The following is a 27,960-nucleotide window of genomic DNA, read 5'->3' on the forward strand; positions in this document are numbered from 1 at the left end:
TGTTGTAAATGACACAACAATACGGTCAATAATATCAAAGACTTTATCTAAAAGAGTCTCATCAGAGAGCCAACCTTGTAAAATGTATTTGTGCGGCATTTTAATAGTTATGGATGCATCGAGAAGAAGATTTAGGGGAAATTTAAGATCTAAATAAGATATCATTTTATAATAAAAATGAATAATGTTGAATATTTATGTTGCTGCCCTCTCTTTCCCTGTGTTAACAATATTTGTGTGTGTATGTTCATTTACCTTGTTTCTAATCTTGTGTGTGCATGTGTTCAAAGATGCTTTCAAATGGCTTCCTTTCCTCTCCAGATAAGAGCACTCTTCTTCGCCCTAGCCCTTGAAAGCGAAAGGACGCCATGCTGGAAACATGCAAAATTGTAATTCGTTATCACTAATAGCTGTCCCGTGGTTCTTCACCGTTCTCACCAGATGACCTGCATTTTTCCTCTGGTTGCTAATTGGCAAACCACTGTTTTGCTAAATTTAAATATGTTAAATTTCCAAGAAACTGTACATCTTAAAAATACCGAGGACAGCATTTGTAATGTAGAAGACCGTTTACATACTAAATCAAACCGGAAATGTATCGACTGTTACCATGAATTTTGACTTTTAGTTCTGTGTAGGAGGAAAGCAAGTTCTAAAGCAAAACCCTTTATCAGTCAAATAAAAATAAAAATATTCATATATTTCCAATATAAAAGAAAGAAAAACCCTTCTAATGCCTCATTTAAAATAATACGTTTGATATCTCCGTACTAGTCTTAATGCAACATTGTGATGCCCTTACAATGTTATTACTATGTTGTGACGATGGAATTAGATTATTGCTATTACTTTCAGTACTACATTTTAACTGAAGCTTTGTGATGCATGCCTGTAAGTGTTTCACTGCAAGGAGACATAATTTTGCTCTTACCTGTGGTGGAGCAACTTGACTTATAAATGCAAACGCGGAAGGCTTTATGTGACAGTACACGTTTACAGTCTTTTATTGAATGTAGACAATTCTATGACAGACAAAATAGTGTGGTAAATCCACCATCCCTCTTGTCCACACGCCTCATTTCTAAGTCCCAGCCACCAGTTTGGAATCAGGGCCCTAATACACAAGAGAACAGCATTTCCAGTTTTATTCTATTGATATGTTTTAAAGACAAGCAACATTTTTCCGGAATCCAATTCCAATATACACTATTATATGGTTGAGACTGGTATCATGAACTCATGCTTGTTGACAAAAGTTAATCAAAAGTACTATGGGTTATTAAAAACTGATAATGAATAGTAAGTGATGACCTACATCGGCAGCATGGCAGCGCAGTGGTTAGCACAGTTCTGAGGTCATGGGATCAAACCTTCCTGTGTGGAGTTTGCATGTTCTCCCCGTGCTTGCATGTGTTTCCTCCGGGCACTCTGGTTTCCTCCCACACTCCAAAAACATGTATTTCATGTTAATTGACCGATCTAAATTGTCCCTAGGTGTGAATGAGAGTGAGTTGTCTGTCTCTGTGCGCCCTGCCCACTGCCTGAAGATAGTTGGGATGGACTCCAGCACCCCCGCGGCCCTATTGAGGATAAGCTGTGTAGATAATGGATGGATGGCTGGACCTGCTACATTATGGCACAATTAATATTGATTGATTTCGATCTCTTTGTGGCAAATTTACAGTCGTGTTCTACAGGAGGTGTTTTCTAGCTGATATTTTAAGAAAAATTCTGGTGTCTTAGATTATGTACACTTCATACAGTGCACATACAAGACAAATACAATATGTATTTCAAAATGAATGGTTTAAACACTAATGCAATGGAGATGCCCAAGTACGGTAGTTCCTCTCTCAGGACAATTTCTAGCTCTACATTGCCCCCTGGTGCTGAAACTCTTCGAACGTCACGGGTGGCAGTTTATGTTGCTTTGACAAAATAGGAAAACAGAAGGCGTAATTCCGAGTAAATATAACTGTAGCAAAACGTCTTCTGGTTATAAAAATGTACATGGGCTCATAGAGTCATCAAACAGGAAACGGCCAATATTGTACATAAAATAATTGATGTACGCTCAGATGACAGCTAGATTCATTAAATATTTTAATATTTGTTAACCCTCCTCTTGTGTTAGTTTTCCGGTAAAACTCCCCATGTTAGCAGGCTTTAATATCATCTCATCAGCCGTACCGCTTATCCTCATTAGGGTCGCGGGGAGGCTTTAATATCAGATGTAAAATACACTAAAAATAAAAAAATACATCATCCATTTTCCCCTTTATGTCTTTGATACCTTTTTAGCCTTCCTGATAAACAAAAAAATAAATGTTGGGTTTTGTTTTTCTATTTTGTTGTGGGTCTCTGGGCCTTTTCTCTGCCAGTGTACCTCTTATTTTTACTTAGAAAATATTCAAATTAATCTCAAAATAGGTATATAACTGAATAAATAATGTATGGTTACCTAACTATTTGGGTTAAAAGGTTTTTTATATTGTATTTTTCATTTTTATGTTATTAAAAATAATAGCATCTATAGTGCTAGGGTCGATTTCCCCCCACCCCCAGATTTACACTTCAACAACAACAAAAAACAAAAAATACATCCCTTAATATCATTATGTAATAAATGTCTGTTACTTTTGTAGTTGTAACCAGAAGTTGTTATGTCACTCTTAAGGGTAGGCAGGGGAAGACAAAGTTTGGAATGTGGGCCACAAAAAATCCAGGTCCAGTATTTAGTTTGGCCCAGGTAAAGGACATGTTTATTTAAAAAAGAATCAACATGTTTAATCGATCAAATGTTACATCTGATTTTACGAGGGATCTTCTTTATCCATGTTTTCAAGCCCACCCCTGCTTTGAGAACTCTTATATGACGTCACTATTCCACGTTGTGCCATCACAAATGCAACGCCCACATGTCCTTTCCCTGTCCCTCACTCATTCACCCACTCATCCAGAATCTGATGGCCTCGCCAGCCCCACCCGCCTCAGCCTCAGCTTGCCGGATGGCCCCGAAGAGCAGCTGGACCGCCTGCAGCAGGTGGAGCTGGCCAGATGCACGCCCATGTCTCAGTGGAGGGCAGGCACCGTGCAGGCCTGGTTGGAGGTCGTCATGGCAATGCCCATGTACATACGCGCATGCTCAGAAAACGTCAAAAGCGGGAAGGTAGGAAAAAGCATATAGACCCCTTTCCGTGTTTGTATACTAATTTAAGCGTAGCCCAGCTGCACGTGCATTGTTAAGGCAGAACGGCAGAACACATTGCCAGTTAATACCAGATGATTGACAGAAAAAGATTGGGTCATAGATAGTAACCTCTCCAACAAGCACAAAGTAGTTACAAGCAGCAAAATAGCGACTTTATTCGAGAGATAAAATTAAACAAGAACACCACTAAACAGTTAACAGATACAGTATATTGTGAAAGCCACTTTGGGGAGCTTTTGTGTGTGACTTTTTCGCCAGTCCAAATTGGTTAAGTATCGAGTAAAATACTTATTTATGTCAGCAAGTTAAAAGGACCAAAAATGGTGGTTCGAATGACAAGCCAATATTCAAAGTAGCATAATTCACTAAATAAATAAAACTTTAGAAGAACTGACTTTCCTTGGCTTGTGTGCACCTTAAATACATTGTATGTGTTGGTGGGATAAATACCAATAAAGAAAACGACAATAATTATCATTTTTAAAACTATAATATTGTATTATTAGTAAATATTTATTATATAAAGTATACATTACCAACAGTGTTATTAATCTTGTCAAACATTGTTATTGTTATAAAAGATCTACTAGTTAGTGCCGGTACCAATGTCAGCAAACTTACAGTCTATCGTAGGCATTGGTAGCAAACACTTTCCAACACTTACTAAAGAAGGGGTCCCCAACGTAACGCACCCTAAAGACAGTTGAGGTGCCCACAAACCTGTTTGGAAAATAACTCACCTATTGGTCTTTGTGATTTTCTAGTAAAATATTTTTTCAGTGGTTGAATGAATTTATTTAACCCTACTTTCAATATTTAACCTGATGATAACAAAGTAACAACATAGTACTAGCATTAAAAGGTGTTGCTCTAAAAATGCATATCAAACTAGCTGCCCCTTGTGCTAATTAGCGAAAAAAGGTAGCTCCCACCTTGAAAAAGGTTTGTGAACACCTTTACTAAAGCATTCGGCATTCAAGTAAATCAAAATCCGATGGCCATGATAACTTATGTGGTTGGTCCAGTCAGTTATTTTATTGTTTTGCAACCACAAGCCACTGTAGTGCTTTTGAAAACGCCTACTTATTCTGGGAATTGCAGGGAAATTTTGGTCCTTAAAATTGTGATTCGTGCACCTGTATGCACAAGAGCCGAGCTTGTTATTTTTGTAAATTACAACTCTAAGAACGCAACATAACATACAAATGTCTCTCTCCGATCAAAATCGTTCTGCTACTCAAGTTGTTTTGGGTCAATAATGAGCAGACATCCTGTGGTGATCCGGTGATGACATAGGTCGGAACGCGGTCTATATCCACCGCGTCTTCACAATGAATACGGGTCAAGCATTAAAACCATGTGTAATCGGCACTTTGACCTTTTCAATGTAAATGTAAATGGTCTGCATTTATATAGCGCTTTTCATGTCAAGGAAGACCTCTCAAAGGGCTTTACAATGTGCTTCACACTTTCCCTTTTACAAACTAACTAACCGATAGCAGCGTCAGCCATTAAAGGCAACTACCTGCTTTTGGGGGCATTAGGGATTCAGTGTCTTGCCCAATGCCTTTTGCAGTAGATAAACATTTTAGTGGTGATGCTCTCACTTACCGGGGTTATGTTGACATGTTTGTACTGCAGGTATTATTGGGGCTGACAGATGAAGACTTGGAGCTGGGTTTGGGTGTAACTGGTATGATGCATCGTCGTAAACTGCGGCTGGCAATTGAAGACTACAGGGAGGCTGAAAATGGAAAAGGGTGAGATTTATTTTTCTTTTAGCCAACTGAACTCAGATCAACCTGAAGACTGGACCACTAGTATCCAAAACATAACTTTATTATTTTACATTGATGAAGATTTAACACTTCAAATGACACAATTTTCGCAAAAAAAAAAAAAAAAAAACCTTTTCAGAGGAACAATGGAGAGGAAAAACCTGTTTTAGACGGACACTGCCTCAAATAAGGTATATTTCTACTTTCGACCAATAAGTGATGCCATACTATATGACATCCACTGAAGCTGAACGGCAATACAGAAATATTTTTCAATGTAGTCAATGTAATCATATGTATTTTTGTTATATTTCAATTTTGTATTTGTGTCCACATAAAACAAATGACATGCTGTTAAGCGGCGTTTGACCCTTTGTTAGACCGATGCCAGTAAGAATCCAATTTTTGAGATGTCACCAAACCAACTCTAAAATATAAAGCACACACACTTAAAAGGGTTCTTCCAAATCACCAATTATTGCTAGATTGTGTTATTATATCCTGTGTTCTTTGATTGTGTTCTTTTTATCTTTCTGCACAAAAAAATGTCCTCATTAGCTGTCCCATAAGCACATAGCACTCATAGTTGTGTTACCCAGGGAGCATCCAAACTCGGACACGTGAGTCTATTTGAAAGCTTAGGTGGGATAAGGAATTTACAAAAAGTGCTGTGCAAAGGGAAGAAAAAACGAGAAAAAAACACAGTGCAATAACTCACGGCTGGATAAATATAAAAAGTCTCATTAGAGCAGAATACTGGTGTCAAACATTAAAGGCAACAGGCATCGACGGGCGCTAACGTCAGCAACTCGACGTCAGTGATCTGTCAGAGACCATGGTCCATATAATCATTTATTAAATCTGAGGCACAAAGCCATGGCCACAACTGAGTGTGCCCGTGCCCGTGCTCAGGCTATCAAAGGCGGCTGATATGGACCACCACTGGGTGGCCAAGGCCTGGCTGAGTGACGTGGGCTTGCCACAGTACTCGCAGGCATTCCACAACCACTTGGTGGATGGACGCTTGCTTCATTCCCTGACCCGCCGTGACCTTGAGCGCCATCTCAACATTTCCAAAAAGTTCCACCAAGTCAGCCTGCTGCTTGGGATCGAGCTGCTTCACTCATTGAATTTTGACAAAGACGTAAGTGGCAACGTTGAACGTAGCTTACACACATGAGAGAATCTCACTGAGGTAAAAATGGCTTGTTTAAATGCTCGCCAGGCGCTGCAGGCACGCCGGGTACAGTGTGAACACCAGAACACGGACCCTTTGGTATGGACGTGCCATCGTGTCATCAAATGGCTTAAAGACATTGACCTCAAGGTGAGGTTGAGGATTGAATGAACTGACTTTTGGGGTTTCAAGCACTGCACCATCTATGCTTTTCCACCAAACATCCAGGAGTTTGCAGAAGGTGTGGCTAGCAGTGGCATCCATGGCGCTGTCATGGTGCTGGAGCCCAATTTTTCTAGCGACACCTTGGCCACAAACATGGCAATTCCCAGCAGCAAGCACATGGTTCGCAGACACCTTGAAGAAGAGCTTACAAATCTGATTGGCCAGGCTAGGTAAATACCTGTAATCCTTTTTACATTCTCTCAAGGGTAACTAAGACGTGAATGTTGTAGGGCGGATGCTAAGGAAGACTTTGAGTGTTTCATTTTAAGGACGCCCCCGACACCTCTGCGCCAAAACTCGCCGAACCGGTCACCGGGCTCCGCCAGTCGACACACGGATGATGAATGCTCCCTGAGGAGAAGAGCTGTCAAGGTAGACAAAATAAATAAAGTCCACACAGTGTTGAATCCTACAGTATAATTGCTTGCAGTCAAAATACTGTACATGTCTAGCTTATGTAGTATTTATTAAGGGCAGGAAACGCTCAATTTACAACACACTCAACTTTAAACGTTTTGAGTATTTTACAGTGTGCCGTCTCCATGACATGTGGTTGTGTAGCTAGACAGCCAGCCTTTTTTTGGGTTGATAATGTTTTAATATACACAAGAATGCAACACGTTACCAAAATGTAGTTATCCATCCATCCATTATCTGCACCGCTTATCCTCAGTAGGGTCGCGGGGGTGCTGGAGCCCATCCCAGCTATCTTCGGGCAGTGGGCAGGGGACACCCTGAACTGGTTGCCAGCCAGTCACAGGGCAAACAGGAACAGACAACTCACTCGCACATTCACACTTAGGGACATTTTGAACCGGCAAATTAATCTCAATTGCATGTTTTTGGAATGCGGGAGGAAACCGTAATGCCCGAAGGAAACCCACGCAACCACGGGGAGAACATGCAAACTCCACAGAGGAGGTTTGATCTCACGATCTCAGAACTGTGCTGTGGACGCGCTAACCACTGCGCCGCCGTGCTGCCCAAAATGTAGTCATATATTTCTCTAAAGAAACTCTAAAAGATACCAAATCACAAACTGCCATGTATATGAAGGCAAAACAAACACCAAGGTCCACATAGAAACAGTTAGCTTGGTATTAGCCATGCACCTTTGCATACATAACATACTTTCAAGATACTGTTAATGTCTTCCAAGGTACAGATGTCTGAAGCACCCACATATCTGGAAAAAAAAAACTCAATCGTGGGGGAGAGTGTCATTAGAGAAGGAGAAACCAAAGCTGAACAATAGATGCTGTTGAGATCTACTAGAGATCAAAGTGATCCCTTAATGCAGGATGTCTCATTCAGACTATTCTTACATTTACACAGAACATATATTTTGTTTCCATATGTTTTAGATACACAGTTTGTTTTGCAGCACATTTCCTCTTAGTTAAATGGCTTCAACTATAACAAGCTATCACAATGAAATTAGCACCACCAATCAAATTTTGAAATGCATTTGAAACAGATTAGGTTATCTGGCGAGTTTTTTTCTTAGTTGTGGTGGAAGTGGAAGTCTCTTCCCTTCTCTACAAACTCGTGACCTAATGTAACTGCTGGAACACGCATGCACAAACGCACACACCATATTTCTATTTGCAAAAATGCTTTTATTTTTGTGTTTTGTTCTTACACTTTTACTTTTATTCATTATTATATGCTGAATTTATTTTTTATTTCTGTGTTTAATTTTGCAATTATTATTTTTTTTTGTTTAAAACACAACATGTGAGAACCAGAACAGATGGTAGACCCAAACGCGTAACATTTCACACCAAGCTTTATTGAGGAAATGGAGAAATCAGGCACAGGAAAAAAAAAGCCAGCGACCCAGTGATCGCCAGGCAGGAGAAGCGGGAAGCCCACGAGATAAGAGCGTGGTCGGAGGACGGAAACAAGTCGGGCAGCCGGGATGGCAGATCGGAGCGTGGTCGGAGGGAGCAATCAAGTCAGGTAGACAGAGACAATTGGTAAACCAGGGGCAGATGAGCAGGATACCGGATAGCATGGGACAGACGGGAACCAGAGTCAAAAGTGCTTGCCTTACAAGTGCAGAGGTTCGCTGACTGGCTGACCAGGATTAAATGAGAGTACTGAGTTTAAATAGGAGGGGAACCAATCAGGAAATGAGCAGCAGCTGGAGCCAAATGAGCGGGCACAGGTGTGGGCAATAGGAAAATCATGACACAACAGGATGTACAATTAAAACTAAACAGGCATTGTACTTTTTTTTATAACAAGGGCATAAGTAAAACAATCGGACCTCATTTATGGTGGGTGCAGGAATGTGTACATTTATTTATGTATTTATTTGTCCATTCATTGTTTGATTTTCTTTTTTATATTTAATTTCAGAGACAATATTTTCTATCTGCTCTATATCTATTTTTTGTTTATTTATTCATAAAGTTGGCACTTATTTTTTTGCAGCCACCGACAGGATTCAGCCCAAAGATGCGCAACGGCAGGGACTTGAGCTACCACAACAGCTATGGGTCTTTATCCCGTGAGGGCAGAGAGCAAACACCTCCCAGGGTCCAAGGCAGTCCCGTCCGATCTTACGCCAACATGGGGGTTACAAACGTGTAAAGTAATACGAATGTGAGACGGCTATGTTGCTCCTGGCTGGCGAAGCCTTCCATAACTGACTGCACTTACTTGTTTGGTTTTCCTCTCCGGAAAAAGCTATAGTGAATATTTTTGTATTTGCTGTTTGTCTGGACTTATAGGATTTGTAGTATGAGTTTCTATTCAACAGGGTACTTGAGACAAAAAAGGTCTTATCAATGTAAAATAATTGTCATTCATAGCTTTTTGCCCTTCCAATGTGTGCGATAACTTGTCAATGTAGAAAATTGTAAATTACAAAAATAATATTGGTTGAGTATAATGTTTGATTTTGTCATTTTCATTTAAAAAACACACCCCGTTTTTGACTTGAATACAAAGTGAGAACAACGTCTATTAATTATTCGTGAGTTGATATACGTTCTGTGCTACTACAAGCAGGATGAAGAGGTGTAACGCAGGTGGTATAAGTAAAGCTAACAAAGAAAGATGGAACTTCATGAATAAAGATTATTATTAAAACTAAAAAAATACATCTACAGTACATGAATTGACTTGATGGATTCAGATCCATAATCCATGTTTGTCTCTTTATTCTCCTACCAGGCTATGGGATATTGTTTCCATAAAAAAATAAAGAGTTTCATTTATTAACATTTCCGCATCACTGAGCCTTGTCTGAGCTACTGTTTTTTTTTTCACTGACAGTTTTTACGTGTGATGTTAAAACTACTTTGTATACAGTGTTTCAAAGATGTATTTATCACTGGAGGGCAAAGCAAGGATGGTGATGAATGAATAATAATAAAAAACAATAGTGATAAGGAGTTTAGATATGACCACCATCTTTCACAGGCAATGAAGTTGGTTAACCTAGATGTGAAAAAAAAGCTGTCTCAGCGCTCCTAGTTTTGTGGACTCAGAATCTTTTTTGCGAAAAAGAGCCAGCGAACAGCTACTTTTCAACTTCCAGTCTTCAGTTTTCTTTTTTTTTCTCATTGGATTCGTTGCATCTTGAGGTTAATCTTTTCCAAACAATCTATACTTTCGTACGCCCATTTCGGGATTTAAGTCTCCATCTGGACTGGTCTCTATCTGGTCTCACTCTTTGGGTTTTCTATTCATGTGCCAATGCCACCCGAAAAAAGGTATTGTGTCTCAATGCAGGTGATGCTCTAATGACACGTCGGGAACATTAAAAGAGTAAAAATAATAAAATGAAATAAAAAAAAAAAAAAAATATATATATATATATATATATATATATATATATATATATACATATATATATACATACATACAACCCTACTGAGGACAAGCGGCGCAGAAAATGGATCGATGGATGGAATAAATGAGCATATGCTTCTTCCTATTTCTTTTCGGACAGCTTTCATTGACATTATTTTGGTGTTTGACTTGTTTTATTTGGTTTTCTGAAGTTCGAGATTAAGTTTTATCCATTCATTCGTTCATATATAATAACACATATGTAGAGATGATGACCCCAGCCAGCATCACACAAAAGAGTGGTCCTAACAGGAAGTGACAGAACTCCCTGATGGATTGGTTGGTGGTTTGGAGGTTAATTTTGAATCACACTCCTGCCTCCCACCTATAAAACCGACATGCAAGCTTCAAACTCTTTTCTCTCTGACATGGGCCCTGCTCAATAAAATCTCTCCTGCCAAGGAACACCCCCCACAACAAACTGTTTTTGGTGCAGGGGCGAATAATGTCTCATTTATGACATGCTATTAAATAATTTCCTGTCCTCTAAATAGGTGGATTGTTTTAACTCCGCAAGTTCCTTATGAGTTTGTGTATCTTTACCTTTTTCGTTTAAACTGATCAATAAAAAAAATTCATGGACTGCAAAATTGATCATTTAATACGTCTTGGACTAAGGGCCTTACATAATAATAGTACCGGTAACAGCCAAAATCCAAAATCCTATTGTTCTGTTTTATGTAGTTCTCTTTGTTTATGTGATGTTCAAGATTCTTCAGCAGTGTTAATACAGAGAAAACTCCATAAATCCCAGAGTGTGTGTGTCTTGATTAGTTTATATTGAACTGTCAAAAACAGTAAACAGAATTAACTTTCTATGTAGCCAATCTTTCAAATTCTGAGACTGAAAACGTTTTTTATTCTGTTTTCCTGTTATAATTATCTAAAAACAAACATGGTGCTCCAAAAAGACGAGTTTTTTCTTCTAAAATGATAAATATTAAATACCATGGAACTGCAACTGCATATGGCAACTTAAACAAATGGCCTGTGACAGCAGGCAGAACCCCCATATGAGCAATGTGACACATTCTTTTTGATCGACTTCTTTTCAAAGCACAGTGACCGTCCCAATTCTGTACTGGATCATACAGGTGAGTTTCATTTTAGCATATTGAATGCCATTGAAGAAAATTCATACATCGAATTTATATTTTACTCCAAGAAATAAGTCATTGCATTTCATATTAAGTTGTTGATAAAATGTTTTGTGTCATCTTTAAATGGTAGTAGTGTTTATTCATAACAGCCCTTTGCATATATGGTTCTTTTGATATTTTCTATGTCTTCAATTTATTGTAATACATTTTAAACAATATGTAATCTATTCGAAAACATGAATTTAAGTGGAAAAAGTGGCTAATTTATACATGCAATTGAGAAATGAATAATAAAACATTTGATGCATCTCCTCCATCCATCGGTTGTCTGCAACGCTTATCCTTAGGGTCGCAGGGTTGATCTATCTCTATAAATAAACATATGCAGTTTGTTTTGCCATTTACACAGCAAAGGAAAAAAATCAATTATCGTGCCTCGTGTGATTTGAGTTTTTATCGTATCAGAGTGTTTTTATTTTTGTTAACTGAAAAAAAACTAAGAAGTGAGATACACTTGAGGTATTTTGAAAGAATTATATTTTTATATGATGCTTGGCGGTATTTTCATCAGGCATTAACGTGACGAATCAAAGTTGCAGTCTTACGAAATAGCCCGTTACAGTGTCGCAACTTTCTTTGCTTATTTACAAAAGAAGTTTTTACTTTTTGTCATGGGGACACAGCTGGATTGCAGTTGAACTTTTGACCGAGTGACATCTAGCTTAGAAAGCCAAGGACTTCAGCCTTTCTGAGTTAGTATGTTCTCCCTGATCCCACTGATTTGTTTTGTTAAAATTAATGCATCCAGTTGAACTTAGATTGGAAATAATCACAGCTGAAGCAATGTCAAAACTTCACTTAAACTGAGATATGTAGATACTTATGTAACACTAGCATTATTGCTTATTCATACATGATTTGATCACTTGAGCTAAAAGAAAGAACTCAATGCAATCAAGGCTTTTCCTGTGCTTTCCTGTCTCAGTTCCTCCATGTAACTTACAAAAGAGAACTCCGAGAACTGAATTAATAGAAGGAAAAGCTACGATCACAACAATGCAACCTATACAAACTGATTCTACACTGCTTTTGTCATTTGTGTCTACCAGGCCTTTGGTTATGTCTTGAGAGCAACACGTCAGATTCTGCAAGCTTCTGACATTCAAATTCAGGAAAATAAAGCAGATGTCAGTAGAAGTCCTTTTAGTTGGTTGAGGATCAAGGTGGCAACAAATCATTTAGGCTGGTGACTTCCTTTAATAAGGTTGTGTTCATGACTGCCTGCTGAAATTTTCAGCTTTCAATCTATAATGTCATTTTATTAATCCTGCGTTCAGTGCATAAGCAGTTTTTTTCAATAAAAATTCTGCTGAGTTTTGTTTATGTTGGGCCATTTGTGTAAGTCCATGTTTTTGCACATTAGGCTTATTTGGTGTGTACTAAGAGGCAATCTGTGGCTGTGTCATTTTCATTAACATTATTAAGTTATTTTTGGACAGCATATGCCTTGAATCGGATGGATGGATGGGATGGAAGAACGTAAAGTATTTGACGGATTTTAATTTTAATCAATGGCATACTTTTGGCAGGGACGGAGGAGACAGGTCCCCACCACTGTTAAGCAATCTGTCACGAGGAGACCGGACCAGAACGGAGGCAGGAGGCAGGGAGGGAGAACTCATCTGCATTGACGATCAAAACTTTTATTTAGCAAAATAAAAGTCGTCCAAAACTCAGGGACAAAACAGAACAAAAACAGGCTTTTACTCAAGACGTGAAAACACAGGTTTCCTCCGAATCAAACAAAACAGGACAGAGCAAAACAGAACGGAAAATGCAGACAGAAAATGCAATGAGCCAGCACCCGCAAAACCCAAAACCCCCCTTAAGAAGCAAACGCGCAAATTAGCCGATCTGCTTCAGCTGGTGCCCAGGGGGCGGGGCCAGCCGGTCGCCACGGCGACCATGCTGGACACAACAGAGCCCCCCCTTTAAGGGACAGCTCCTGAGGTCCCAAAAAGAAAAATTATTACCTCGCACCCCGGAATGGGTCGACGCTCTCGATTGGGGCAACCCCGCTCCCTCCTCCGAACACGCAGGAACGGGGAGAGGCATGCGCCATCGGCGTCGGACGACCGGACTCGGCGCTCGGCAGGGGGGTCCGGCGGGCAAACAGGACAGGCTAAATCAGACGGGCAAACAGGACAGGCGAGATCAGAAGGGCAAACAGGACAGGCAAAATCAGACAGGCAAACAGGACAGGCGAAATCAGACAGGCCAACAGGACAGGCGAAATCAGACAGGCAAACAGGACAGGTGTAATCAGACAGGCAAACAGGACAGGCGAATCAGATAGGCAAACAGGACAGGCGACAATCATTGATTTGTCCCCACCAATATTATGTGATCACTTATTAAAAATGCCAATGCCAAGGCCAAACTTATTCAAAAGCAGGTCAATACTTATAATTGTGATTAAGTTAGCAGGGAAAGCCTTTATATTATTCTGATTCTAAAGATAGTGTGATAAATAAATAAAATCTGCTATACCACTGGTGGTCCAATGCTCTGTAAACGTAACTGATTGTGGAACTATTAAGTCTGTGCACAGCACTGCAGAACGTTTGTGTTCCATGGCTTTTTTCCTAAAAAGAACAGAGTGATATTTGTCCAATATTTATTTCACAAAAAAAAGTTATTATTTATTTTCTGACTTTTGTTCTGCGACGAATCCAGAGAGGGTTATTTGGTTATTATTTATTTCATTAATCGTTTGTGATAATATTTATGTTCTGACTTTTGTACTGTGAAGAATACACAGGGCTAATTTGATTGTGGCTTTCTGGAAAACAATAAATGTTTACATCAAGGCATTGCTGAATTTGTCACACTTTTTTCCGATACTAATATACGCTGGCCCCTCACCAGAGAAGGGAAAAGTTATGTGGCACCCACATGAAAAAGTTTGGGGACCCTTGATGTGGAGACTGAATAACACCTGAAGTGATTATATCAATAATAACTACACTTAAATACATGAATAATCATGAAGGAGTTAAAATTAATGACTGAGAAAGAAAAAAGAACAACAAATGAAGAACTCAGACAATCATGACGATATAATATATTGTGCCCCTGAATGATAGCTGAGGTGACAGCGGACCTGTTCTTACAATAGCTCACCAGTGCTTGGTCATTATGATTTTCAAGTAAAATAATTTTAAAGTTGTTAGCTGAGTCTGTTTACCTCTAGCTACATCCAATAACAAACCTAGTAATAACATAGTAACAACGTAGTAATAGCATGATAAGTCATTTGAGAAATGCAGTTCAACCTGAGTTCCCTTTGCGCAAAATACTAACCAAAAGTAGCTCTCAGCTTGTTAAAACAAAACGTTAGCCCGCAGCTGAAAGTTTAACAGTCATTAAAGGGTTAACCCTGAAGTGGAAGTAGCCTCATTCCCCGTCTAGTCTTGTGTCTTTCACTCCCGCTCCCTCTTTCTCCGCGGAACAGTTTGTTTCTCAGAAACAACAGCTCGTCTTAGGGTTCTGTTAGATTGCCACAAAAAAAAAAAAAAAACGTGATTCTGTTCATATTTGCACGCCTTATTCACACGATAAGCAAATACAGTTCGCTTGGCGGCGATGGAAACGTTTAGGGGAGGTAAGTGGACAAAAGACAAACACACGTAGCCTATAGAAACCCCACTCGAAAGAAATGCATATGTTACACAGAGTTTAGACTAAAAGTTCACAACAACCGCAGGGTGTGTCGCCAATTATTGTGATGTCACGTATCGTAAGTTTTTGCGTAAGACATCCGGGACGTAACATGTTACCATAGCATTGGTTCAACAATCGTGCTGTTTTAGAAAGGTTCGTCTCTTCGTTAGGGAGAAAATGTACCCCTTTAGGGTTTAATTGGAAATTCTTGTCGACCTTTCTCGTTGAACATTGCACTAACTCAGTAAAAAGTCACGTAGCAGCACGGACTTCAAATGACTATTTGTCAGAAGTTAAAATATGATGCTACGCCCCACTATTATCTGCAGAAGTCAGTAGTTGCTTCCTTCTCATTTGCCATTTTGACAGCTAGTTAATGTTGCATTCAGTGAAGATGGGAAATAAGATACCTCCCGGCTAGGAAAGCAGGAAACGTCAACATCTAGAACGCGTACCAAATGTTCTGGAGCAATTTATTCTGGATATGATAAATAAAAAGACTACCTTCAAAGTTGAATGTGATGCATATCATGGCAGTACCCCTGAACCATGGGAAGTTCTAATGCTGCATTCCTGAAAAGCGGGAAGTCTGACTTCTCCCACTCGGATAAGACCAGATTCGACCATAAAGCGTTGCAAGGCAAAGTAAACAGCAAAGATGGCTAATCGCAACAAGTTGTTCTTCAATTTGCTCATTACAAAACATTTGAACCTTCATGAAACCTGCCTACTTGCAAGCGCTAAAATTGTCAGGAAAAACAACATCTGAGGTCAATAGCACACAGATAAATACATTTTTATAATCGTGTAAATTGTTTTACTATCCTCCATCGCCATTTTGTAGGGTGATGTTTGTTCATAGGTTTCGGGCTCACGGCCCGTGAAATAATTTTACCGGAGCCGTATTCCCCTAGTGGGAGGTGGCTAGAGTCAAGAACACATTCATATTTCTGACTCTGGGAGGTTGATACAGAGGAGGGGATTCCCAGCCCCCTTGCTCAACTGATGGGAGTCATTAGGTGACCAAACCCCAATTTCAACCCCTAATGCCGAGCGCCAAGCAGAGAGGCAATGAGTACAAATGTTGTAAGTCTTAGGTATGACTCGGTCGAGGCTTGAACCAGCAACCTCCCAGTCTTGGGACGGGCGCCCTACCCCCAAGGCCACCGAGCTGGTATTTTATATACATGTTAATTTTATACACATCTACTATAATGGCCAGGCTGTATGAAACGCTGACAACTCTCAAACTACAGATCCCATAATGCAGCGCTTCAGCTGCCATGCTGCTGCAAGACTTCCAAATCAATCTGGTTAGCTGTAGCCTGACGTGTGCAGACACTTTTCAAACTATCTACTGACAAACAACACGTCGGCCAGATGGAGAATAAAAGGGGATGCATTAACAGTGAGTCTTTAGTATCAGGAAGCGGAGATGCCACGTCCGGGGACGAGCTTCTATCTACCACGATGTAACGGAAGGCTAAAGGGATAAATGCAGGGTGATGTGACTGTTGCTGTGGATCATGCGGAAGGCCAAACAAAAGTTGAATCGGAAAACGAAGCCTTTCAAAACTGAGAAGAGGCTGAATATTTGTTAACTGCCGGAAATATTTGTGTCTTCTTTGTGTAGCTAATGTGGCAGTAATTGAGGAATTGAATGTAAAACGGCTGAAAAACCTTGATGCAGAGCAGAAGATACAGTACATAAAGTTGAAGAGTTAAAGATTATGATGACCCAGTATATGATTTTCACCAAAGCAAAATTCCTAAAGTGAAAAGCACGGATTTTATTTATATTTCCTTCTTTTGAAATTGTATAGTTTCGACCGGTGATATTTTTTATGGAGAGCATTTAATCAGTGTTAAGTTTGTTCATCCTGGAATAATATACCTATATAATACCTGTCTGTTTTTTATTCATATTTATGTAAAAAAACAAAACATCAAGTTTTAGTGCCTTCAATAAATGTTTATCCTGTCCGGCCCACGACAGAAGGTGTGCTTTGCGTTTTGGCCCTCTGTGCAATTGAATTTGACACTCTTGTGTTAGATTGAAGCAATTGGAGAAGTTGGGGTTCACGGACTTTGCAACTAGGACCTCCCACCTCGAGTGTCATTTTTGTGATATGTTCCTGGTCGGAGTTTTTAGAACTCTCACTTTCCACTTTTCTGGAATGCAGCATAAGTATCAAGTAGAATGGGGGGTTTGGAGGAGGCCATATTGTTTTTTTTTGTTTGTTTTTTTTGCTGGGGGTCCAAACCAGACTCATTGTTGTATCAGCAAGTTTGACTTCTCACTTGCTACATCAAAGGGACAGTGTGTATTATTTGACCTCGAGATGTCACAATATTGTGTAGTGCAACCAGAAATAGTGATAAAAAGCACAAGGATGAATACAAATTAGAGAGACTCAAAGTGACCAAACTGCAAAATTATACCTCTAATTAATTCCATGAGCCTTATCTAATTTGTCCCGATAGCAAGCATGATGTTATCTCCTTAAATTTCCAGTATTCCACCAAACTATGAAGTAGGTCAATCACATTTGTTATACATTCAGTACTCATTTATCCTTGTAAAAATTCAGACATATTATACCAATTATTACCTGTTGCAGCAAGATGGTGGTCAATCCCTTTAGTTGAGGCTCATTTTTTGTAAGATGAATACAAATGTATCGGCCCATCAAAAAATGCACGTTTGTTTGATAGTTCATGTGTTTTTGCCTTTTATTTTAACAAAAATTGTGTTCATTTAGTTTTTCACGCTTATGAGTCCATAAAAATTACACACTGTCCCTTTAAATGAAATGCATATCCCGTTATTTTAAAGCAGTGGTCCAAACTACAGCCCGCAGGCCATATGGGGCCCGCCTAGGGATTTAATCCGACCCGTGAGTCGATGCTGAGAGCAGTCTAAGAAAAAACAGGCCGCTTCTGGTTAGACCTGCAGTTTTAAATATGTTCTCTGTTTTCCTCATCTATCTGAGGTCTCAGATTTAGGACTCTCTATTTGCTTATACAAAAAATGACATTCAATCAGCTTTTATTATTTTCTCTATTTTGGCCCTTGCGCAAATGTTTTCAAACAAATTTAACCTGCAACTCAAAAATGTTGCTGAACCCTGTACTAGAGGGACTGTGGGTATTTCTTGTGCTTCCCAGTGGTAAGAGAAAAAAAACCCGATATTGATTTAAGAACTAAGCCTTAAAACATATCAACTATCATTAACATGTGCATTTCTCTATTTACTCGTTTGTCAAGAAACGTGACAAATTTGTCTACATAACATGAGCCTCACCTAGGAGGAACTGACAAAATTTCCCGCCACCTTGCTGCTATGGGTACCCAGAAGCAAAAACCCATTTGTCGAACAATAGTTCAGTTTTAATAACCGAGTATGTATTTTCCGTAGTCGTCTTTTGTGGTTGGCATCGGACGATAACTACCAATGGGTTCACATTTTGCCAGGCGAGATTCAGACTTTGAATTCAGTTCCGCACAGGTCTTCATATTTCTTTAGCTAATCACAGTTCATTTGAAATGCTGTTACAAATTACAAAAAGTTAAAGTTCCATAGAAAGTATGTAACGCTTGATCTATTTATTCATTGGAATATGCCATTTACATGTATATATTTATATGACGTTCAGTGTAGTCACTTGTATCCTAGCAATACTATATTGTTCTTATCTTTATTTATTCTTGATTTCTATTTGATTTCTACTAACTGCATGAAAAAGTGTTGAGAAACCCTTGCATGAAGTCATTCATGAAAAGCTCTGAGAGGACATAACCAGGGGACTGTACACAGCTGTCCATGTCATAATTTTGGCTCATGCCAGACATTCTTTGGAGCTTTGCATTATGTGTCTATGTGCATGTGCGAAAGATAACGGTGTCTCCTAGCAGAGGCATACGAAGCAGTGTGCAGTCTCATGTTTTCAAGTCAACTATTTTCACATGCATTAATGTAACACTTAGTGGGGACCATATTTTGATAATAAATCACACCATTACATCAAAATATTGCAAAATTTGAGATGGCCGGAACACAGAAATATTTTCAACAAATTGCAATTTTGTACATCAACCGAAAACAATAACTAAGTGATCATTCGGTGTGCAACTAACGACTGTTCTAATATAGGACTGGCCACTGATTATTGAAACGATAAGTTGAATAATTGGGTAATTATTATTTTTTTCTTAAATTTAGGATGACGTTGATCCATTTATGCTGAAAATTATAAATAACACGAGACCAATGGGCATAATAAAATAATGGATCTTTTATTGAACATATTGTGGATCCGTACACAAATTAAATACAAATGACCCCAAAAAATAATTTGGTGCTGTGCTCAGTCATCAGAGACACGAATCCCTTAATAAACATTGATAAAGTTTTTTAGGCACAGGCAAATAAATTAAAGATTAAAATCAAGTAAAAAAGTGTATCCCTCTAAAATGGTGGTTTTGAAATTGTGGGGCGGGTCCCCTTAGGGGGGCACGAAGCTCTGTCAAGGGGAACTTTTCTAAAAGAAATTGCAATTGTACCTCCACTACAGTGGGCAGTGGCGTTCTCTGAGTGTTTTATTTACATTTAGCCTCTACACAGTGCATTAGGCACAGAGTATACGCATTGAGTATAAAGTGAAGACGTGAAAAGGAGCAGGCCCTCACATGATCCTCAGAAAGAAAATACTTAACAAGGATGCGGAGACAGGCGAAGAGTAAAGCGGTAAAGAGACGAACTAAAGGCCTCCTTCCGTAGTAGCACTTCACTGCGACCTTGGAGGGAGACAAGCAAAGGCCTCTGCTTGTATTGTTAAAAATGACTTTTTATTCAGCAAGAATCTGCCGAAAGATGTAGTTTTGGCATGGACGGAGATGACGTGTTACCATCAATATCAACCAATCTTTGTTTTGTCCCCGCCAATATTATGTGATCACTTGAAAAAAGATCGATCTTTCCTAAGGGGGCTGTGACCGAAAATAATTGAGAACCACTGCTCTAAACTAAGAACAGGCTCATTAGCAGCAGTAGAACAGTAAATAAATCAAATTGTGTGCATAGTGTGGTCATCTCATACCTGTCAACCTGTACGTTTTTGTCGTACAAAGTACGTCTGTGATGCATTTTAAGACGTGTACGACGTACAAGAAAATCTGTACAGAAAAACGCAAATTTGTCAATTATGGGTACCATCCAGTAAACACCAACTATCACGAAACGGCAAATCAATCTAGTCTAACGAGTTCGCCGCGGAAGCCTCTATCTCGGTATTGTTTTTTTGTTGCAAACGAAGCGAGCGGTTTGATGCTACTGTGCGCATGCGTCTGCCGCCTGGGGATTTCCCATCATGCGTCATTCTGAAAAAAGAATAAATATGTTGTACGAATATTTTGTATTTTGTACGGGAAAATACGACTGTACGGGCATGGAGCAGGTATCTCAACTACAAAATCTGTAACGAAATATTTTAACGATTCTCAACAGTTTGAAATCAAATGTTCTTACTATTGACATTTATCATTTTAACAATTTAACAACTGACATTTATTCTTTAGACTGCATGCATTTAATTTCAAGTATGTTTGTCAGGCACAGTCTGGCACAAAGCACTCTTTTATAGTAAAATATACGTGTATACAATGTACAATTCATGTCATCAAAACCCTTTTTGGCTTGAATATTACTTGAATCTTGCCGAGGGGAGTCTGACGCTTTTTTGTTCTACTGTTCATCGTCCTTTTCAATGTTTGTGCGTCACCGAAGTACTGCCATGATATGCATGGCATGCAACTTTGAAAGTAGTCTTTTTATTTATCGTATCCAGAATAAATTGCTCCAGAACTTTTGGTACGCGTTCTAGATGTTGACTCCTCTCTTTCTGTATGTTGATGATACTGTTCGAGACCGAGACGCTGTTGCACATAAGATACTCTCAGAAAAGATTATATTCATGTCGAGATGCCTCAAAATGTGTCTGGCGACAAAAGTCGACACTTAAATTCATTGTTGACTATTTCTGTTTGCGATTTTCGTCAACAACATCAACTAATTGTTTCAGGCCTCGTGATCAGGTGAACAATAAAACAGAACAGAGGCATGAAATTAATAAAAATGTATTTTTTGTGATCGATGCATCTTCACAGATTTTGCTTTCATTCTTTTGGTTAAGGTTGGCACAAGTCTCATCCACTTACATAGAAGAATTAGGATTTGTGACCTAAATGGGAGCGCTAACAGCAGCTGTCAAGTGAGCATCAAGGTCTTTTGGTAAGATGCAATTGTGCTTGTTATCAATGTATCGGTATGTGTTTTTAATTTCTCAATTTTGGCGCTGTTGAAATCAAGTGTGGATTAACCTTTGTCATAATCAGGCGTATGTATTGCACGGATGGATGCAAGATAACAAAATCCTTGTTCGATTCTGTGTGTTATTTGTGTTCTCACAGTCAGTGTATGTTAAGTGAGCTTCTAGTTGAAAATAGGTGACTTACATGTAAATCTTTGACCATCAACACTCCTTTTGCTTATATCACCTTGTTTTATGGCTCTTTCACTAAAAAATGGGATTGGATTCCCGTAAACTCTAAAAGGGTGGGTCGAGGAAAGTTATTTCCTCATAGTTTCATTCATGACATTGGTGTTCTTTCCAGGCATATGATCTCACTTGATACCATGGAACACATTCTAATGATTGGCTCTGTATCTCCTATAGTTTTTCATCCATTTTCACCTGATCAACTGATCAGAAAGACTATCAAGATGTGTCCCAGTGCGGCTAGACAATCCAGCCCCCACAGCAGTGGACACGCAAATGACAACAATAACAACAACAACAACGGAAACATCAATGAGACCAACGTCAATTCTGGTTCCCAATACGCACTTTGCGCTTTGGGTGTTGGACTTGTGGCCCTTGGCATCGTCATGATCGTATGGAGCGTAGTGCCTGCTTCCCCGGATGTTAACATGAATAGCAGTAATGCAGGTGGAGGAGATGGGGATTCTTCCGGGAACAGGAAAAGTAAAGCCTCCTCTGTGGCTTTTGTCTTGGTTGCGTCTGGGGTGGTCATGCTGCTCCTGTCCTTGTGTCTGGGGATGAGGAACAAGCAGAGGGAGCAGCGGCGCCTCCAGGAGACAGAGAACCACAGAGCTGTGGCAACCAGGGAGAACGGCGATGTAGAAATGTAAGTAAACTATGTTACAATAAAGACTTTGTTCAAATGAGAGTGTACCGTATACTCCGTACTATAAGGCGCACCAGAAAACCCCAATTTGGCCAGTGCGCCTTATAACCAGGTGCACTTTATATACCCCAAAAGACTGGAGGATAAAATTGGAAATGCATTCATTATTTATTCCTGCGTGTTACACAAGGTTTATGGTATATTACCATATTTTTGGAATGATTGATCACTCCAAAAACATGTTGACAGAAATCGCAAAACATTCTATGCAATGGAAATTGAACCCGGGTCGCGGCGGTGACAGTGCCAAAAACTAACCACTATATCACAAGTGATACAGACGATGTAAGAGAAAGCATTTCATTTTATCTCATTCACACTACTCACAGTTTTAGAATGGTGAAAAAAAAGCCGTTCTGGAAGATATAGATAATCGCAAAGTCCGATTCATCACTAGATACACCTACTTGCTTTTAAAACTCAGCATTTTGCTCTGTTTTGATCTTTTTTAAAGGTGGGGTGCGCCATTTGAGATGGTCTTTAAAGAGTAAAAGTAAAATATTTTCTCTTGATAGCTATGCGTTAACAACTTAGTTCAAAGAGCCCCTATCCTTTATATTTCTCTGCACCTATCTGCTTTTCACTTATAGAAAAGCTGTTTCGGACGGACATTAGGAATGCGGGTAGGGGGAATGCTGAGGAGTGACATTATGCTCGCCTCTGCAGGTTTTTGTTTTGTTTATATTTTTTGGTGTAACATGAAAACGGTGAAAGTAAGAAAAGTACTCCCTCAAGTAGAACCCAAACGCCAACCTAAACCCCAAGAAAGACAAAAAAAAGAAGAGTTTATTTGAGTGTATCTAGGAAATGTACATACTTGCACTTGATCATGAACGAAGGAGGCTGCAATTATGACACACACCAGGAGATGGTGGAAGCGAGTAAAAGTTCAAAATTCCATCCAGCTCCTTTATTTACTACTTTAAGTTGTCTTGATGTTTGCTTCTTTTATCTTTATCAATGTATTTAGTACAGTTTTGTATTTTGCTCACATCAACCATTTATTAGGGCTGCAACTAACGACTATTTTAATAGTCTACTAGTCACTAGCTCCTGAAACTATTAGTCGAATAATCGAGTAATTATTATTATTTTCTTAAATTGAGTGTGGATTTGATTTAATTATCCATAAAATTACAATTACGACAATAAAAATGGGTACAATGAATAATGCCCATACAAAACCAACAATTCTCAATAGTTTGACATCAAATGGTTTTAACTACTGACGTTCGTGGTTTTTAACGTTTTAACAAAAAAACATTTGTTCTTTATACCACATCCATTTAATTGCAAATTTTTTTGTAAGGCACTGTCTGGCATAACAATCAAGATCGTTTTTATAGCCAAATGTACATCTTTAAAATGTACAATGCATGTCATCTTGATCCTATTGGCCTGAGCATTAGTTGTTTTCACTTTTCCTGAGCTATTGCCATGACATGCAAGGTCTTCTTTGCAAAATTTGCAAATAGTCTTTTTATTCGCCGTATCCAGGCTAAAATGCTCCCAAACTTTAGAAGTTTTGGTACGTGTACAAGATGTTAAAGCTGCCACTTCTGTATGTTTATGTTACCGCTGGACACGCCACGGTGCAAGACCGATTCTCAGCAGAGATCATATTCTTGTAGTTGGAAAAAGGTGTCTGGCACAATTGTTGACAATGGAATTCATTGTCGACGAGTTTGATTTTTGTCCACAACATCGACTTATATTTGCAGTCCTGGCATTTATCTCTTCTTAAATTTTCCTTTGTGTAGTGCCGAGCAAGACACCCAACGCTATGCTGTGCCCACCTACGAAGAGGCAGTAGGCAGTGGCCAATACCCTGTTCGTCAGAGCAATCCTCAGCCCAGCTCCTTTCAGCTTCCCTCCTACGATGACTTGGTCCAAGTTGACGGGGTACAATTCGAAAGCCCAGAGCCTGCAGAGACAAGATCGACACCCGCGACTACTTCCGCTTCAAGTCGGAAACCTGGCAAAAGTGGCCGCAAACTTCTTCCCCTCAAAATCCGCAGAATCAAATCAGAGAAAATGCCTAATTCTCAACCCAGTCCTGGGATCACAATAGAACCTCTCACCCCACCACCACAGTATGAAGACAAGGCACCCCCTCTCTGATGAAATTTTTCAAACTTGGGTAGTTTGTTACTAGAGTCTTTCATTTGGACTGAATTGGACCAGCTTTGATGAACTTGTGCGCAGAGGTCCTGGTATCATATCATTTTTTTATTCAAAGAACAAAAACTTGTATCCATCAAATTCCTCTGCGTTAAGAATTTGAGGTGGACAAGCAAAAAATACAGTATATTTTCATGCATACGGCAAATCTTGGGATTCCTTTTTTTTCCTGCATTCAGGGACCAAGAGCATGTGATCAATTCTTCTTTATTCCGGCCAGCCTTGAATCTGCAGGCTTGACCTCATCAACCACAAGTAGTTAAATAGACTCATACCTGGAGTGACTTTGTTATCAGCACATTTCAAGCTTCACAAAAGACAAAACAGCTTTGGTAAGAGTTGTTTTCTGCACAAAAAGGATATGCTACTATGACCTATTAAGAACTCACCTTTAAATTTATCAGCTCATGAATGGAATGCAATTAAACATTTTACATTAATAAGATAAAAGATTTAACAACATTTAGATTCCCAGAACAGTAACATGATGGTTGTTACTTTATCATTGTAACTTGTGACCTCATTAAACAAAACTCCCACATTACTTTCAACTAACATAATAGACATGAACAATTTTGGATGGTTATCATTAACAATTGGACGATGTCTGCTGGGATACCTTGTGGACGATTATGGCCATTGCCTTTCTACTTTTTCTAACATTTTAACAAACAAACAACCTGTTTGGAAATTATTTTGATGTGTAGAACCTTTCAATGACCTACTGAGTCCGACATCGTTTACACTTTGATAGCATTGACAGAGTCAAGTTTATTAATACCAATACATTTTGTAATTTTTGCTTTTTAACTATGGTTTGCTTTGTTTCACAGAATAGTGACAGGTTTGGTTGGTCTATGCACTTGATGTTTAATTGTGATTTTCTCCCCTTCACGGACACATTTTTACTGTTAAAACCACAGGTTTTCAAAATGTAGGCTCCAAGAAGTACTCACCAAAATACTACGGTCCAAATTCAGAAAAATTGAATTATTAGATTGACTTATTTTTCGTGTACTTGGTAAATTTAAAGAGAAAAAAAATCCAATTTTTGGGGATATTACTATGTTTGGAGAAAACTGTTAGAACAATGTCTGCAAGGAAAATAGTTTTATGGTTGAAAAGATTTTGGGCTGGTTGAGACATTGTTACCAAACAGAAAATTTCAGCTTTCACATTGGACCGCACTAAAATCCCATCAAAACCAGAGGAAACCCATCACAAACTGCCAGATTTTAGACCTGTTGTAAAGCAGATTCTTCATACAGTAAAAATATGCTTACCCCTTTAACAGGAAATGTGCATACATTTTTTCCATTTTAGATTTTTTTTTAATATACTTGCTTCTCTGGTAAAATGGAAAAAATCATCCTTAAACTTAAAAAGACGTTCGGATATTTTTCACTTTTTCAAGAGTAATTTCTACTCAAGTCAGGAAAGGATCAGTCCCCTGTTGTTACACAATTTTGATTTTCATAATTATTGTTCTTGTTTTACTACAAAAAACGAACACATATTAAAAGAATAATGCTACTTAAAATTATTAAATATTCTTTCTAGTGCTGCAACTAACGATTATTTTATTAATTGATTCATCTGACGATTATTTTTTGATAATTGATGAATCGGATAAAGAAGAAAATATTGAAATTTTGTGGACAAATAAGAAATTAGAGCACAAAACAGAAGTTTTTACAATATTAATTAAAAAAAACAGTGTTTGTCAAATAACAAACAAAATACATACAAATGTATGCTTTGCACCTGTAAATGTATTATTTTTTATAAAGTGCAAAAAAAAAGCATGTTTGTTGTTTAAGAGACATGAGCTTTTGGAACAAGAAATAAATGCAAATGCGAAAACCAAGTCACATGATCTTGAGCATTAACGTGCAAAAATTAACGACACTTGCTCACCAAAGGTGCTTTTCCACTACACAATTCCAGCCTTCCTCGCCTCGTCTCTCCTTTTTGGTTTTCCATGATGAAAAGGTACCCGGTTCCAGGTCCCTGGCACGAGCATTTTTTGTTTCACCTCTGTCAAGGTTACAAAACACAGCCCTGGGGACTAAAACGCCAAGTGGGTCACTGGTCGGCAGTGACTAGCTACATTTGTCAGAAAGGATCTTCCCGTGTTTTGCGTGTTACTTTTACAAAAAATATACATTTTTTTCGAGTTGCAGCCACTTGTAATTTTGTTGTGGTCAGTCGGCGAGGCGCAATCGATGAACTAATTCTGTGGGGGTTGATGGAAAATGATTAAAGTGGTTCCACCTGCTGAATTTTAAGCTGTAAGGGTAAGCTAACGTTTGTAGCTCATATTAGCATGTGTGCTCATTCACAGTAAAACATAAAAAAAAAATAGCTTAGAATTTCTTTCAAGCCTTGAAGTCCCTCTTTGAAAGTTTGCCAGACGTTTTATTCATATTTTTAAACGTGCATGTGTTGCAACGTAGCATTAACTATATTATGTGGTCATTAGCAGATTACCTATCTCACTTTATATATAAAATAAGTCTGTTTAAAATATGTCCTTTCTTTTTTTTTTAAGGATAAAAAAAGCTTTTTGAGCCAAGGCACCCTTTTTTTGTTGTCTCAAGGTACATCGTCTTTTCAAAATATTTAAAAATTAGAATTAGATCATAAAAAGTTTTTCTTCATTTCATTTTGGTTAATGATTTTACTGTAAGAACGGCAGCGCAGTTGTTGGCGCGAGTGCGGCACAGTTCTGACGTCATGAGATCGAACCTCCTGTGTGGAGTTTGCATGTTCTCCCCGTGCTTGTGTGGGTTTCCTCCGGGCGCTCCGGTTTCCTCCCACACTCCAAAAACATGTATTTCATGTTAATTGACCGATCTAAATTGTCTCTAGGTGTGAATGAGAGCGAGTTGTCTGTCTCTGTGTGCCCTGCGACTGGTTGGCAACCAGTTCAGGGTGCCCCTGCCCAGTGCCCGAAGATAGCACCCCTGAAACCCTAATAAGGATAAGCGGTACAGATAATGGATGGGTGGATTTTACTGTAATTTTGAATTTGACTACATTTTTAACCTGTTTCTCATGTTTCAGAACATTTTATCTTTTTTTTTCGAGATAAATAATCAGAAAAATAACGAGAACAAATTTAAATTTGGATAAAATAATCTGCTAGTGCAACATTTTTTTTTAACCATACAACATTTTTTTTCAGTAAATTAAGAAAAACTAAATCAGCACAATCATGTGCAAGATCTTTGACTTAATCATGTTTGCACTGGAATGTTACTTTCTTATGATTGGCATTTTTTAAAATCTCGTCTTTAAAAAAAATAAATCCAAATAATAGTATAAATGGTAGCTGGATTTGATACCATGACCTCAGAACTGTGCAGTGGCCGCCCTGTATTTGGCATATGTGGTACCCTTAAATAATGACGGTCAGACCTTTAAATGGAAAA

The 27,960-nt window shown here is 38.7% G+C and overlaps 2 protein-coding genes and 1 long non-coding RNA gene across 7 annotated transcripts in view; 2 read left to right on the forward strand and 1 right to left on the reverse strand.

Moving 5' to 3' along the window:
* The window catches only part of kazna (kazrin, periplakin interacting protein a), a 230,353-nt gene extending 220,729 nt beyond the window's left edge, over positions 1-9,624 (forward strand). For all 3 annotated transcript variants that reach the window (XM_088332102.1, XM_088332101.1, XM_088332103.1), the window contains 7 exons: positions 2,961-3,169; positions 4,853-4,971; positions 5,902-6,133; positions 6,215-6,316; positions 6,395-6,561; positions 6,622-6,763; positions 8,831-9,624. In XM_088332102.1, the coding sequence (XP_088188228.1) occupies positions 2,961-3,169; positions 4,853-4,971; positions 5,902-6,133; positions 6,215-6,316; positions 6,395-6,561; positions 6,622-6,763; positions 8,831-8,989 (1,130 nt within the window). In that variant the 3' untranslated portion in view covers positions 8,990-9,624. The remainder of the gene's footprint in view (positions 1-2,960; positions 3,170-4,852; positions 4,972-5,901; positions 6,134-6,214; positions 6,317-6,394; positions 6,562-6,621; positions 6,764-8,830) is intronic.
* On the reverse strand, positions 228-15,711 carry LOC148369874 (uncharacterized). 2 transcript variants are annotated; one of them, XR_015850060.1, is made up of 4 exons: positions 15,583-15,711; positions 13,389-13,537; positions 4,823-4,955; positions 228-371 (listed from the first exon to the last, which is right to left on the reverse strand). It is a non-coding gene; the product is annotated as an uncharacterized LOC148369874 (long non-coding RNA). The 2 variants fall into 2 exon arrangements; XR_015850061.1 differs by lacking the exon at positions 15,583-15,711 and adding an exon at positions 13,906-14,005.
* Positions 14,808-27,268, forward strand: tmem51a (transmembrane protein 51a). Of its 2 annotated transcripts, none has more exons than XM_088332104.1 (4): positions 14,808-15,019; positions 21,271-21,368; positions 21,814-22,285; positions 24,106-27,268. In XM_088332104.1, exons 3-4 carry the CDS (start codon positions 21,861-21,863, stop codon positions 24,464-24,466), a joined length of 786 nt encoding a protein of 261 aa, XP_088188230.1. In that variant the 5' UTR covers positions 14,808-15,019; positions 21,271-21,368; positions 21,814-21,860; the 3' UTR covers positions 24,467-27,268. The 2 variants fall into 2 exon arrangements, with proteins under 2 accessions (XP_088188230.1, XP_088188231.1); XM_088332105.1 differs by lacking the exon at positions 14,808-15,019 and adding an exon at positions 16,407-16,486.
* The last annotated feature ends 692 nt before the right edge of the window (positions 27,269-27,960 follow it).

The sequence above is a fragment of the Urocampus carinirostris genome, chromosome 3 (assembly GCF_059441175.1).
Source record: "Urocampus carinirostris isolate Australia breed hairy pipefish chromosome 3, RoL_Ucar_1.0, whole genome shotgun sequence".
NCBI lineage: Eukaryota > Metazoa > Chordata > Actinopteri > Syngnathiformes > Syngnathidae > Urocampus > Urocampus carinirostris.

Coding starts and splice junctions, on each gene's coding strand:
- tmem51a (XM_088332104.1), top strand. CDS start 21,861: ATGTGTCCCAGTGCGGCTAGACAATCCAGCCCCCACAGCAGTGGACAC. Junction 22,286..24,105: donor GAGAACGGCGATGTAGAAAT/GTAAGTAAACTA, acceptor TCCTTTGTGTAG/TGCCGAGCAAGACACCCAAC.